A 15,831-nucleotide genomic window follows, 5' to 3' on the forward strand; every position below is an offset into this window, starting at 1 on the left:
TATAGATCTATAAGGAGCTTAATACCGTAACATGTATGAAAACAACCTTGGTTACATTTAAATATTTAATAATATTAACTTAAATAATTATGTATTATAAAATGTTTTTTTCATGAGATTAGGATTTCTTTTAACTTCTGATATTTACCTATTTATCGGTTAGAAGTAAGTAATTTTACGTAGTGGTATCTGGGGAAAACCGATTGGCGCAACCGGGTTAACATTATAAAAGATATTTAGGCATTAGGTACTTAGGTACGACTCACGATATCGCCTTCTTCTGAGCTAAGCCGGAATACCACTGTTAAGGTCACCGTTCTTAGAATCCTATGATCAAAACTCAATTTTCAATTTTTTTTTTATTTTTTTATTTAACCAGCGCAGCGGTAGCAAAGACCGTAACACTACGAAAAAACTTGTATCTTAACTTGGATATTAGATAATTTTTTATCTTTTACTAATATATTTTGATAGTATCTACTTTTCCACTTTTATTTGGCATACGCAGAATTGTCCTATCTTCATTATTTTCTGTCATTTGTTATTGCAAAACAAAGGTCTCTGGGATAAACAAATAGAATAAATTTTAAACTAATTAATCGATCGGTCTCAAATCTTGAGGGTTTGTTATGTACCCCAATACTCAACTTTGAGTGAAACACTACAGTTCTAAGTTAGTTTTAGTAAAAATTTTTAATAAATAACGATTTTCAGTTATTTTGCAGTTTACGAAGCAACAAATTACCTCTTTGACTTTCAAAAAATCGTCATTTTGAAGGTTTTTCAATGTTCTAAAAAAATAAATTTTGTAATTTTATGTCAACTATTTAGCTTTTTAATTGAGTGCAAAAATGGAAAAATCGCGTTGACTGCACTAAATTGTTAATAATTAAAAAATGGACGCGAACTCTAGACAGGTAAAATGTAGGTTTTCATCCTATAAGTCAACAGTCAACAATAACTAAAAAAGTAGTCAGCGACCTCGGTATTTTCAGTGTCCCGTACATGGTCTATTTGTTGCTTATTTCCCTGGAGTATATCTGTGCGACGACACGAACCTTATCAACTTGTAATAATACAGTTTGAAAGTTCCAACTCTAACTCGATGTCCTACTGTAGACAAGTCAAATCTTTAGTTTCTGCAAAATGTGCAATATTGAAATTTTCAATGGCCCACCTCCTTTGTCCAGCTGCCGGAGGCCTAATAATCACTAAATTTATGACTTCCGTACTTTTTGAATGAATAGTGTTAAGATAACAGAATTCTATGTTTGTTTTATTTTGTTATAAGTGCAATTTATTTTATTTTATTTAGAAATGAATGCTCACTTCTATTTCATTGATGGATGAACATACATACTTGTTCTTCAATTTTAATTTTTATGTACAAATATTTTTTTGTACAGTATTTTTGCCGCCCTCTCACAATTTACAACTGCCTATATTGCCTAATGGATAAAGCAGCCCTGGTCCCTACTAATATCACAACACAAAATAAAGACCAAATGTTTCTAAAGAACTCATAGAAAGTTCAAATTCCTACATAGATTATTGTAGGGGCAGCCTAAATTTAATTATCTTCATCTATTTTTACCAAGGTTTTTAGACACTCAAATAATACTGTCTGTAGTGATTTGTGTGATTGTAGTAGGTAATGTTCTCTTCTCTGTATCTTTGCTTAAGCTACGGCTCCACGGGCGACAAATTTACGCTAGCAGTAGCCGTAAAACGAACTTAAGGTTCCGCGGAACGGAATATGAATAGCCGAACTGAACCGACTACGCACAAGTCCTGTAGTCGGTTCAGTTCGGCTATTCCTAATCCGTTCCGCGGAACCTTAAGTTCGTTTTATGGCTACTGCTAGCGTAAATTTGTTGCCCGTGGAGCCGTAGCCTTAGAGATAATATAAAGATAAAGCGCAAAAATGGGTCCCACGGTGAGTATAGTGGATGGCCAGACTGAGCTATAAAATATATCGCAGCAACATACCAACATAGGATAGGACCATTTTCGCGCTTTATTTTACTGCTCGTACAGCGCCGTAAATTGTCGCTTGTTTGGCCGTAGCCTTATTTCAATATTATTTTTGGGTGTAGAAAACTCACTAATAGAACATTTTTGTTCATTTTTCCTTGGTACACCGTTAGCGACAGGTTTTTGACAAATAAGAAGAAAGAGCGTGAGGAATACAAACATTAGAGAGCAATGCAAAATTCCAGATATTATAAGATGGGAAAGGCAGCTCAAGAGGATGTGGTACAACCATGTAAGACGAATAGATGAGAATAGACTCCCAAAAATTGCCCTAGAAAACAACCAGACCGGTTCAAGACCCCCGAAAGACCTCCTAACAGATAGAGGAATATTTGAAAATGTACCGCCCAGGAAATTAACCAGAGGCAGCTTGAGAATTAAAGAATCAAAAAGAATCGATTCGATTAAAGATCAAAAAATCTCCAAGAAGTAAATGAAAAAGAAGAAGAAGTAGACATTTCTTCCTTTATTTATAAATTGTCTCATTAGATGGCTAACTACATGTTTTCCTAAAAGTTGATTTGCTGGTCGTTGCTCATCTTTTCCCAACTAAGGAAATCCGTTTAATAAAGATTTGTGCTGGACATCACCTGCAAGCACTAATTTAATTCCAAACTTATCTAGTCCAGGGTAATAAGGTTTTTCCCATGAAAAGGGAAAGGGCCAGGGTACTGAAGCGTTTTTTCGACAGGTAATACCTATAAGAGCAAATTGTAACTATTTCCTGCGTAGGATCTGGCGGTCATTTTTATTTATAAACAATTAAGTGTCAAAAAATGGCATTTTCCCCCTTTTGTCATAAAATTTACTTATTGTTACGAGTGATAACACATTGTAAATTAAATGGAGCTTAAAAAAAACTCATTTATTGTTCATATAATTGCGAAAAAAGGTCGAAACTGCAAAAAAAAATTATTTCGCAATATCTATTGTAAAAATTAGTGTACAGCTTTGAAATTTTTGTCATATAAGGGTTCTTTGGTGCTTAATATGTGATAAAAATTTCAAAGCGATTTATTCAATTGTTTAAACTTTATTCAAATTGTTTATCCCAGAGAGCATTTTTTTTGCAATAACATAAGTCAGAAAAAAATGACGTTAGAACCATTCCACAGGTGTCAAATGAAAAAGCATGAGCTATGTTTTCAAATTGGTTTAAAAAAAGCGAATAAAAAATGCATTTATTAGTAATAAATAATTATGCACAAGTATCGTAAATCTTTCCTTATAAACTTTTTATTTTGTTATATAAGAAATTATATATATTTATTACAATTCTTTATCAATTATGATATAAATAACAGTACTTGGTAGTTGTGCACTTAAAACAGGGTAAAAAAGTTAATTTTTTTGGAAAAAGTTATCCAAAAAGTTTATAAGGAAAGATTTACGTTACTTTTTCATAATTATTGCTCTTCCATTTGACACCTGTGGAATGGTTCTAACGTCATTTTTTTCTAACTTATGTTATTGCAAAAAAATGCTCTCTGGGATAAACAATTCGAATAAAATTTAAACAATTGAATGAATCGCTTTGAAATTTTTATTGCATATTAAGCACCAAAGAACCCTCATTTGACAAAAATTTCAAATCTGTTCACTAATTTTTACATCAGTTATTGTGAAAATAATTTTTTTTGCAATTTCGACATTTTTCGCAATTATATTAACAATAAATGAGTATATCAAACTTTGCAATATGTCATTTTAAAGGTTTTTTCATAATCTCAAAGATATTTGTACTAAAAAAATCATAAGTTTCACTGTTTTCTATTGATTTGAAAAAAAAAAGAAAAAATGCAATTGTTTGACAGTTAATTGTTTATAAATAAAAATGGCTGCCAGATCCTACGCAGGAAATAGTTACAATTTGTTCCTATAGGTATTACCCGTCGAAAAAACGCTTCAGTAGGTACCCTGGCTGCTGAAGTGTCACGAACAGGGTATATTTTTGTCTTATTACCCTGGCCTAATCGGGTTTATTCGCCATGTACTGAGTAAAGAAGACTACATATTTACTTCGTGGGAAAAAATATATCTATTTTGGCCAGGTATGTAGGAGTTCACGTGCTGGGTAAAAAGTTGATTGGATATTATTTAACAACGCTTTTAATAAAATATACTCCAAAACATATAATATGTCAATTGTAGAATTACAGCTACAGTTTGATACACACAATTCACACAATTTTGCTATTTCTTACCATTCAAAAATTATTATTATTATGACTTCTATTATTTTTAAAAGTATACTTGAACTAGTGTTCCGGACCGCATCAAATTCGTCAATATTTTGTAGTTAAAAATAAACAAAAATTACTTGTTCTTTTTATTTTATTTAGAAGTAAATAATGGTTCGTTAGCTCAGTTGGTAAGAGCACCACACTGATTCTTTCATCGTGGAGGTCGTAGGTTCGAATCCTACATGAGCCAAAGCTTTTGTTTTTGGAAGGGATAATAATATTTCCAGAAATTACTTTCTTTTTTTTTATTTTGGTATTATTTCTTTTTCTAATCTAATTTTTGGGTAATATTTTAGAAACACAATAGTTTCCCATTTGCATCTTTCAGTATTATAAATATAGTAAATTCAGTAAATATAAAATTTTCACTTTCCTCCATTGTTTTTTTTTTGTATTTTGTATTTAATAAACATTTTGTATCCGTTCCCTTATTTGACAGAATTTTCTCTTTAAGCTTTACGTCTGATAATGTGTAATGTGTTGTAAATTACCTATTTTTCATTTGATTTATCACTTGTTTTGATATAGGTTATAAATACATTGAATATTGAATTTTATTGCTACTTTTATTATTAATAATTATTACTAACAGTCAATTAAAGTTAATTAAATAATTAATATTTCAAAGGTGTATGTTTATAACATGTTTTTAATAAAAAATTTTACTAAAAATTATGTTTTCCTACAACCTTATACTGTGAAATAAAGTTATCCTTACAGTGGTAATTGAAAGTGACTAAAAAAGTTGCGTTGTCAATGTTTGTCGACCAAGTAAATTAATTTATACAGAAATTTATAAACAGTAGGTTTTCTATGTAATTTATTATAATGAACAATAATCAGTTAGGAAAATCCCTCAGTTTTTACAACAAAAAAATTAAAAATTAAAGATTTTTTTACTCTCATGAAGATAAAGATTTTTTTTATTCTTATGAATAGTCGATATTAATTTTTTTCATTTTTTACAATCATGATTTTAAGGATGATGATGTTAATCATGATAACATATTATGTTTCATCTCAATAATTTTTGCCTTAACAATTAGGTATCACAAGACACGATCCAGTGTCAGAACAGTTAGCATATATATGCCACCACGGTTACACTATTCAAAAAATAAGCATTTTCGAGGGTTGAACACTCACATTATTAACTCATATTTTGTTAAGGTTGCTAAGTGCCTAATTTCAAATATAAACTTTCAGTTTTAAGATTCTGATGAGTATTTGGGAATTATTTCAATTGATTATTACTGACCCTAATTTTTATTTTTTTTTTAATTTCAAAAGATTAACACACATCTTTAATAGAACAGCCAAGAAATACAATATGATATCAGCAGAAAAAGCCAAATGTATGACAACATCTAAACACCCACTACGATGTAAAATCGAAATTGATGGGAAAATAATAAAGCAGGAAGCAAGGTTTAGATATCTGGGAATAGATATAACCAGTTACGGAAGTTGAATGGTGAAGAGGAAGTACGACAACAAAGCTGAAAAGCAAGTAAAGCGGCGGGATCTCTTAATGACACAATCTGGAAGAACAAACACCTAAGACAAGACACAAAAGCAAGAATCTTGAAAGCAGCAATTAGACCTATATTGACATACACGGCGGAGACAAGACCTGACACATCTAAAACGAGACGACTATACTCGACACAACAGAGATGAAAATACTCCGACGAATATCAAGGAAAAGACTGTTGGATAGGAAGAGAAGCAAAAAGATAAGAAGATCATGCAATGTAGAAGATATAAATGGATGGGTGACACAGCGGAAACAGGAGTGGAACGAACACATTAGTAGAATGGCAGAGGATAGGATAGTACGAATAGCACTAGATAAGTCACCAAATGGACGAAGAAATATTGGCAGACGAAGAAAAAGATGGTGCAATAACTTAGACAATATAGGAGGCTAATATTGAAGAAAAAACAGGCTTTAAAGCCTACATGCAAAAATAAAGGAGAAGAAGAATTTTTAATTGTTAATTATGTGCTTTACTCCGCTTTGAAGTGGCCACGACGCGGCAACGCGCGTCTCACTATGTCTTGCGTCTTTGTCGCACTTTGATATATTAAAAGTACTGTAACGATATAATACCACGGCAAGCAATGAGCTGGTCTACCAGAGACGACCGTAGGAGTGTCCGTGTTGGAGCATTTCTTCTTCATAACGCCGCTGTTGGAAACTGAAGGAGAACTGGCATCGAGAGCATATTTAAGACGAGCCAGGAGAATGAGAAAATCAGTTGCTGCTAACTTGTTGAATTAGCAATAGCTCGATTGGCAGAGATGCACCGTATTTGAGGTGGAACTGTGCCTAGGTGAAATTGTGACGCCACCGTAGTAACGTGGCGTCCACCATTACCGTTACCGCAGTAGGCGGTAGTAGCGAGGAACGAATGACTGCGTGTCGCTGTTCAACCGTGCCGCATTGAAGTGAAATGCGGTGTCTCCGTGTCGGGATATATGGATATGTTGATTTAACGTAGCGAGATTGTTATTGTATATATTGTATTGTTTATCGTATCATTTTAATATTACTATTATGTTCGGATGGCAGTAAGAAGTATAATGTTGCTTTTCATTTGCAGAAGATAGAAATATATTTTATTTTATTCATTTTAAACTGTATATAATTATCTTAAATATATTTACTTTATTTTTTAACCTGTGTTTTACTGAGTCTGTCGTCTTAAAAGAGCTACCCGTTACAAATGGCGCCCGAGCAGAATAAAAGCTACGCAGTTTGTAACTACCCGGAGCAAATTAGTTACCCGTTATGCGAAAAATTAGCAGCAAATACATGGTAGTTACTATATTTTATAATTTGCTATTAACGTAGGTAGTTTGTTTTTTAATAATTTATTAATTTATTCAATTAATTTTTGTCAATATTCTAATTAAATACGCCAATCATATCACCATAAATCATCGCGCTATATTATAGTGCGATGCTCTGCGGCTTAAAAGTTTAGTGGAGGCACATTATTAACAATTAAAACCAATAGTCGGAGAGATAGAAGCGGATTTTGTGCGTGATAAGTAATATGGAAAAACTATATGGGGATATGTTAAACTAGTTGTGTACATTACTTTCCCCAACGGCCGGAAACCAGAGTTGGGGCCGAGGGTAGATATAAGGGATCAAATTCCCGGTTTTTATTATTTTTTTTGTGACGCTCTTGATAGAGATAGTGCACCAAAATTTGGGAATAAGTAGGTCATGACTTAACTAATTAAAATCTCCAGGGAAGGAACGCTGCTTGGCCGACAAAGGGGTGGGGGAAGTGGTGAATACAAAAATTATAATTGGGTTTTTTGTGACGTTCCTGATCGAGATAGTGCACCAAAATTTGGGAATAATTAGACCATGACATAAATAAGTAAAATCCCCAGAGCCGGAAACCAGATTGGGGGACGAGGGTAGTTATAAGGGGTTAAAGTCGCGGTTTTTATTATTTTTTTTTGTGTCGCTCATGACGTAACGAGTTAAAATCTCCAGGGGCGAAACGCTGCGTGGCTGACAAAGGGGTGAGGATAGGGGTGAATATAAATATTAAGAGGGGTTTTTTGTGACGTTTCTGATAGAGATAGTGCACCAAAATTTGGGAATAAGTAGACCATGACCTAACTAAGTAAAATCCCCAAAGCCGGAAACCAGAGTGGGGAAGAGGGTTGTTATAAGGGGTCAAAATCTTGGTTTTTATTATTTTTTTGCTGACGCTCATTATCGAGATAGTGCACCAAAATTTGGGAATAAGTAGACCATGACCTAACTAATTAAAATCTCCAGGGGCGGAACGCGGCGTGGCCGACAAAGGGGTGGAGACAGGGGTGAATATAAAAATTATAAGGGGTTTTTTGTGACGTTCTTGATCGAGATAGTGCACCAAAATTTGAGAATAAGTAGATCATGATATTACTAAGTAAAATCCCCAGAGCCGGAAACTAGAGAGGTTAACCACCACCCCTTTATACCCAAGCAGCGTTCCGCCCCTGGAGATTTTAGTTAGTTATGTCATGATCTACTTATTGCCAAATTTTGGTGTACCATTTCGATCACAAACGTCAAAAAAAAACCCTTATAATTTTTATATTCACCTCTGCCCCCACCCATTTGTCCCCCACACAGCGTTCCGCCCCTGGAGATTTTACTTATTTATGCCGTAATCTACTTATTCCCAAATTTTGGGGCACTATCTCAATCACGAACGTCACAAAAAACCACTTATAATTTATATATTCACCCCTGCCCCCACCCCTTTGTCGGACACGCAGCGTTCGCCCTTAGATATTTTACTTAGTTATGTCATGAACTAGTTATCCCCAAATTTTGGTGCACTATCTCGATCATGAGCGTCAGAAAAAAAAAAATAGTAAAAACCGCGACTTTGACCCCTTATAACTACCCTCGTCCCCCCACTCTGGTTTCCGGCTCTGGGGATTTGCCTTAGTTATGTCATGGTCTACTTATTCCCAAATTTTGGTGCACTCTCGATCAGTAACGTCACAAAAAACCCAATTATAATTTTTATATTCACTCCTTCCCCCACCCCTTTGTCGGCCACGCAGGTTTCCGCCCCTGGAGATTTTAATTAGTTACGTCATGAACTAGTTATTCTCAAATTTTGGTGCACTATCTCGATCATGAGCGCAATAAAAAAAAATAAAAACCGCGACTTTAATCTCTTATAACTACCCTCATCCCCCAATCTGGTTTCCGGCTCTGGGGATTTTACTAAGTTATATCATGGTTAGTTATTCCCAAATTTTGGTGCACTATTTCGATCAGAAACGTGACGAAAAACCCAATTATAATTTTTATATTCACCCCTTCCTCCACCCCTTTTTCGGCCACGCAGCGTTTCGCCCCTGGAAATTTTAATTAGTTAAGTCATGGCCTATTTATTCCCAAATTTTGGTGCACTATCTCTATCAAGAGCGTCACAAAAAAAATAATAAAAACCGGGAATTTGACCCCTTATATCTACCCTCTGCCCCAACTCTGGTTTCCGGCCGTTGGGGAAAGTAATGTATGTAAACAACTAGTTCAACATATCCCCATAGAGTTTTTCCATATTACTTATCACGCACAAAATCCGCTCCCAGCTCTTAGACTACAATAGTCTCATAAGCTCCGATTACTCATCAGAATCTTGAAATTGAATATTTAAACTTCAATCTAAGCACTTGGCAACCTCAAAAATAATAATTAACATACGGGTTTTTAACTTTTTTGAAAAATGAAAACACACCCTTTTTTATAAAAAAAAAACCTAAAAAATATTTTCCGGGGCAAAAAGGCAATCTTTTGAATTTGTTTAAAAAAATCTTTATACAGGGTGTCCCGAAAAGATTGGTCATAAATTATACCACACATTCTGGGGTCAAAAATAGTTCGATTAAACCTAACTTACCTTAGTACAAATGTGCTCATAAAAAAAGTTACAGCCCTTTGAAGTTACAAATTGAAAATCGATTTTTTTTCAATATATCGAAAACTATTAGAGATTTTTTATTGAAAATGGACATGGGGCATTCCTATGGCAGGAACATCTTAAAACAGAATTATAGTTACATTTGTCCACTCCATAAAAATTTTATGGGGGTTTTGTTTCCTTAAACCCCCCCAAACTTTTGTGTACGTTTCAATTAATTCATTATTGTGGTACCATTAGTTAAACACAACGTTTCTAAAACTTTTTTGCCTCCTAGTATTTTTTACATAAGCCAGTTTTTATCGGGATGCGGCTTCTTTTTTAATATGTTTACATAAAAATTTTATGGGGGTTTTGTTCCTTTAAACCCCCGAAATGTTTGTGTACGATCCAATTAAACTATTATTGTGGTGCCATTAGGTATACACAGTGTTTTTAAAACTTTTTTGCCTCTTAGTCTTTTTTTGATAAGTCACCTTTTATCGAGATGTGGCTTCTTTTTCAAAAATACCTAAAAATGTAAATTATAAATGAATTTTCAGATTATTAACAGCTCTCTACAATCGTATTTAATCATAGGTACACAAATATGTGGTGGACTCGACAAATATTTAAAATATCTCGATAAACACGGGCTTATCGAAAAAGTAGTAGGAGGCAAAAAAGTTTTAAAAAGAGTGTGTTTACGTAATAGTGCGACAATAATAATTTAATTGGAACGTACACAAAAGTTTGGGGGGGTTTAAGGGAACCAAACCCCCATAAAATTTTTATGAGGTGCACAAATTTAACTTAAATTTTTTTAAGATGTTACTACTATAAGAATGCCACATGTCCATTTTCAATAAAAAATTTTTAAGTTTTCGATATATGAAAAAAAATCGATTTTCAGTTTGTAATTTCAAAGGGCTGTAACTTTTTTTCTGTGCACTATTGTATATAGGTAAGTGAGGTTCAATCAACCTATTTTTGACCCCAGAATATGTGGTATAATTTATGACCAATCTTTTCGGGACACCCTGTATAATTTCTTTCCTAAAATTTTGCCTGCCACCCTTCAGATTTGATTAGAGGGGACATTTCTGAACAAAAATCCGCAAAGAAACCGAATCAGAAAACCTTTCAGAAGGACTCGGTCTCACAACAAGGACTAGAATATTCGTAAATAAATATTTATATAGAATAAATTTACTATTTAATGTATTATATTATATTTCATGTAAAATCTTTCTGGTTTTACACCAAAAATTTTTAAAATTAAAGAACTTGTTAATGGTTTTGTTAAAGTCGATATTAATTTTTTTTTTATTTTTTTAGAATCATGATTTTAAGGATACTTATCATAACATGTTTCATCTCAATGATTTATGCCTCAAGAATTATCACAAGAGATGATCCGGTACCAGACGAGTCAGCGTGTATATGCCACCACGGTTACACTATTCAAAAACATCCAAAAGATAATAAATTTTACTGTAAAGGTATCCTACATGATGGAAAAACAGCCTGTGTAAACCTTGAGCGACCGCAGTGTAAGTGCACCTTAATAAAAGGTTTTGTTATTCAAGACATCTATAGATACTGGTGCGTAAAAGTGAAACCTGGGTATGTTGAAGAAATTAGATGGGATTGTGAAAATAAAAAAGAGTGGGATAGGTTTTTTGACATTTACCCGGAGGAGCGACCAAGTGCCGATAGTCAACTTTAGCGGATTCTTTTATAATAAATTATAAATTGATTAATTTGTTAACATTAAACACAATGCAAACATTGGTTCTTTGTTACTTTTAAGAGAATATCAAATTCCTAATTTTGTTGTATCGTGTGTTGTATAGTTCGTGCTTATATTACCGGAACATGATTTAAAACAAAAAGAAGGACTATTAATTTTAAGAATAGTTTATTTATTAAAAATTCTACATTAAAATATTTTTTCTACAACCGTTAGTCGAGGAAATGAAGTATTTTGGCTCGCAATTTTTTTGTTCCAGCATGGATTTACTTGAAATGTTCACAGAAGGTAGGGAATAGTCCAAGGATCATTTTCTATATCATGCCGCTGTACGCTAAAACCTTGGGGGTGGTTGTCACCCCATCTCGGGGGCGGGAATTTTTTATTACATTTTAACCATGTAAATCGATATAAAATGTGATTCTAAGAAAAAAATGTTTTTTACATTTTCTTCGTAAAACTAATATTTTTCGAGTTATTCGCGCTTGAAAGCGAGTTTTTCAACGAAAAAATCGACTTTTTTAGAGGGTTTTTTGAGAATACCTCGAAAAATGTACATTTAATAAAAAAAACTGTAGATATCAAAATTGTATCTTTTAGTAACACAAACCAAATTCTTTTTCAGTAATATCTTTAAGACCAATACAAACCGAGATGCGGCATGTTAAAACTTAGCTTTTTTCGTCAAATGCATAATTTGAAATATTCAAAGTAAAATAACGGAAAAACTTTGCATTTTTCGAGGAAAACTTAAATAATCTTTTTTTAAGTATACAGCTAAATTTTTAAAAAAATAATTAAAAGTTTTTAGCCTGAAAATTAAGCGACTTATGATCAAAAAAATGTCGTTACCTACTTTTCTCTATGAAAAAATCAGTGAAAACAACCCCCTAACTACCCTCCTAATTAAAAATTGTTCTTCACTTTTCTGTAATTCCTTTTATATTTGTATTATCAATACACCCAAGAAGTTTGACCTAATTAAAAGGCCTAATTTTAGAAAAATTGGAGTTTAAAAAAATGAATTTTTTGGAATTTCTCATTCTTCACCATTTACTTCAAAATACCTCCGAAAATACTGGAGATATGGCAAAAATCATAGACTACTAAATTGTAGCTTCTTTAATAATTAAAATTCTGTTTGGCATAGATTTTCATTATAGGAACAGTTAGCGAGATATATCTGTTTAAAACCTCTATCTACGAGTACACGCCCTCTTATTCGAGCCTTTTAAACCCACCCTAATTAAAAACTAAGGGATCTTACGGAATTTAGTTTACAAAATCTTATAACTCTTTAAAAATCCTACAAATTCATTTTTGAACAAACTTTTTGTCACCAAAAGTGAAGGAGCTACGTTTATAAAACGAATTTTTTTTTTTTTCGAAAAATTCGGATAGTCCCCTTATGGATAATTTTCAATGTATGTATATTACCACAGAACCGGTTCGTATACTGGAAAATGACTAAATACTATTTGTATCTGTACTTCTACATATTTTTAAATTCGTATTTTTGTGTAAATAAATGTTTTTGTAATTCTTTAATTCTACTTTTTTTCTGTATAGATCTTTTAAAATATCTACTTATAAAAACTGTAATGTTACTACGGGTGGTTTTTAAGGGTTGAAATATTATGATATTATATCCTCAAATATAAAACAATCATTATTTAACCAATCAAAACCAAATTTTAGCCATATTAAAGTTTACAATGTTTTTATATAATTTTTGACAATAAGGGGTAGTTTACATCCCTAAAAATAATCAACGCCCTTAAGCATGATATAGAATATGAAGTACAGGGTGACATGATCCTAATCCCAAATTTTTATGTAAATCGATTCAAGCCGAAATTATTCTTTTAGGATAAGTAAATTTTTTATATATAGCTCCAACAAGGGTGGTTTTAAGGGTTGAAGTATTATGATAGTATATCTTAAAGCATAAAACAATCATTATGCAACTAATAAGATCCAAATGTTGACAATATTAAAGTTTAAAAGGTTGTTTTATAATTTTTTACAATTAGGGGTAGTTTTCACCCTTAAAAAATTAAAAGCGTACAACGGCTCAATATAGAAAATGAACCAGAGGGTGTAATTAGCCTAAACTCAAATTTTTGTACAAATCGATGCTGGACGAAAAAATTGCGAGGTTTTGCCATTTTTTCAGTTTCATTTCCTCGACTACGTGTTAAAAATGCAATTTTTAGCACTCCATACGTGCGTTAAAAATGCTACTTTAAGGCACTAGTGCTTTAAAATATTTTTAAAGTACTGCCGTTCATATTGACCGTATAGACAATTTTGATGTAATGTCAAAAAAAAAAATATAAAAATGCAATGTCAGTCACGTTCAAGTAAAAGTTTTTGTAGATATTGTCCTGTAATTACGTTTGTAGAAAAAATATTGTATGATATGCGTGTTAAAATGTACATTTTTAAGACACTCATGTGAATTGCAGAATTCGCTATCGCTTATTCTGCAAACTTTCACATGCGTGCCTTAAACGTGTACTTTTAACACTTATATCATAAATAGGCTATTGATTATGTACTATAGAAAGGAACTACAACGTTAACGGGGTTTTATTATTTTATATGGTCAATGGACATCTATATATGAAAAAACCGCGGAGTGCTACCATTTAAAGGGGTGCGTTTTTGGGAAATGGGTGAATTAGTCCCTGGGTACAGGTTACATTAGGGTGAGTTCTATGAACTTTTGGTACAAACACGTCTACATAAAAATTGTTCCTAGTTAAATTTCCTATCTAAATATAGCTTTTTAAAGTCAAGGATACTTTTTGTTACAAAAATATATTGAAAAGAAAAGGCAGAAAGAAACCCAAAAGAAAGAAATTTTGTTTTTTGTCCCACGGAGATATAGGTATAGACATTGCTTCAGAGAAAAAAAACTTACATATTTTCTCTTTAAAATGATGTTTAGTAGAGGTAATTAGGATTTACAGTTTTCGAAATATGATTTTTCAAAGTTTGCCACTCACAGCAATTTTGGGCAATTTTCCTTGTTATTTCGCAAATATTGTCCTGCAACTTTCTCTACGCAACTTTAGGCATATGCAATATGCAATGCTACATGTAAGAGGAATAGAAATCAATTACCTTTAAAATGTTCTACTGTAAAATGTTGTACGACTTCTTTTAAAGAGGTTATCTTTTTCAAGATTTTTTACTTTTAACGAGTTTTTATATTTTTTACGATTATTTTTTTTTAATTTCCCATTATATTTTTTTTTCTACATTTATATTATAATAAATATTATATATAATATATATAATATATATTATATTATAACAAAAAAAGGAAGCTTATTCTGTTTACTTTAAAATGGTGTATTATAAAAAATTCTAGGATTATTTTTGAATAAGATATGGTTTTTCAAAATGTAATAAGTACTTGCATCGATTTTTGATTTTAGGATTATTTTTTAAATTTCTCATTACAACTTTTTTATGTGATATTGTGTTATGATTGGATCTTATTTTTTATAGGTAAAACTTTGGATCCACTTGACTCGGCCGGGCAAACTTCAAAATATAGATTAATTCCAATATTTATTGTCAAAGCGCCTGCACCACAAGCTTTGCTTGAAAAAATAGCATGTAAATGTACCAAAGGATGTACAAAAAACTGCGGTTGTAGGAAGATAGGAATTAGTTGTTCCATATTCTGCAAAGGGTGCATGTGCATGGGTACTAATTTTGGGAACTCTAAGATAACTGAAGTGTCAGAAGAATATATTGAAGCTAATGCTAACGAAGAGATGAACTTTGGTTTTAAAAAATTTTTAAATGTCAACGTTTAAATAATTTTAACTATAGTGATGTTTTCTAAGACTAATGTTTATGTAATTTTTGTAAAAGAAATAATTTTAAATAATACAGGTAAAAAAATATCAAAGAATCACTCGGTTTCCATTATTTAAATATAGATGATACACCATTTTAAAGAACAAAAAATAAGCCCTCTTCATTGAGCAATATATAGTATATTCATGTACAAGAAAAAAAGTTATAATGAGAAATTTAAAAAATAATCCTAAAATCAAAAATCGTTACAAGTACTTATTTTATTTTGAAAAATAATATCTTATTCAAAAATAATCCTAGAGTTTTTTGTAATACACCGTTTTAAAGTAAACAAAATAAGCTTTTTTATTATACAATATAATATATAATATAATATTATATTATATATTATACTATATATAATATAATATTATATAATATATAATATATTATATAATAATATTATTTTATTTTTATATTGTATTATAAATCGTTAAAAGTATAAAACCTTGAAAAACCATAATCTCTTTCGAAAAGAAAAAGTCGTACAACG

At 31.8% G+C, this 15,831-nt stretch overlaps 1 protein-coding gene and 1 non-coding gene across 2 annotated transcripts in view; both read left to right on the forward strand.

The window, feature by feature from the left end:
* Positions 1-11,502, forward strand: part of LOC114335001 (uncharacterized) — a 32,588-nt gene extending 21,086 nt beyond the window's left edge. Inside the window, exon 2 of the mRNA XM_028285151.2 lies at positions 11,048-11,502. Coding sequence (XP_028140952.1) covers positions 11,052-11,438 — 387 coding nt within the window. The 5' untranslated portion in view covers positions 11,048-11,051 and the 3' untranslated portion in view covers positions 11,439-11,502. The remainder of the gene's footprint in view (positions 1-11,047) is intronic.
* Positions 4,388-4,467, forward strand: Trnai-gau (transfer RNA isoleucine (anticodon GAU)). Its single transcript is given in 2 exon segments — positions 4,388-4,425; positions 4,431-4,467. It is a non-coding gene; the product is annotated as a tRNA-Ile (tRNA).
* Positions 11,503-15,831: the final 4,329 nt, after the last annotated feature.

Source organism: Diabrotica virgifera, chromosome 7, assembly GCF_917563875.1.
Source record: "Diabrotica virgifera virgifera chromosome 7, PGI_DIABVI_V3a".
Taxonomy (NCBI): domain Eukaryota; kingdom Metazoa; phylum Arthropoda; class Insecta; order Coleoptera; family Chrysomelidae; genus Diabrotica; species Diabrotica virgifera.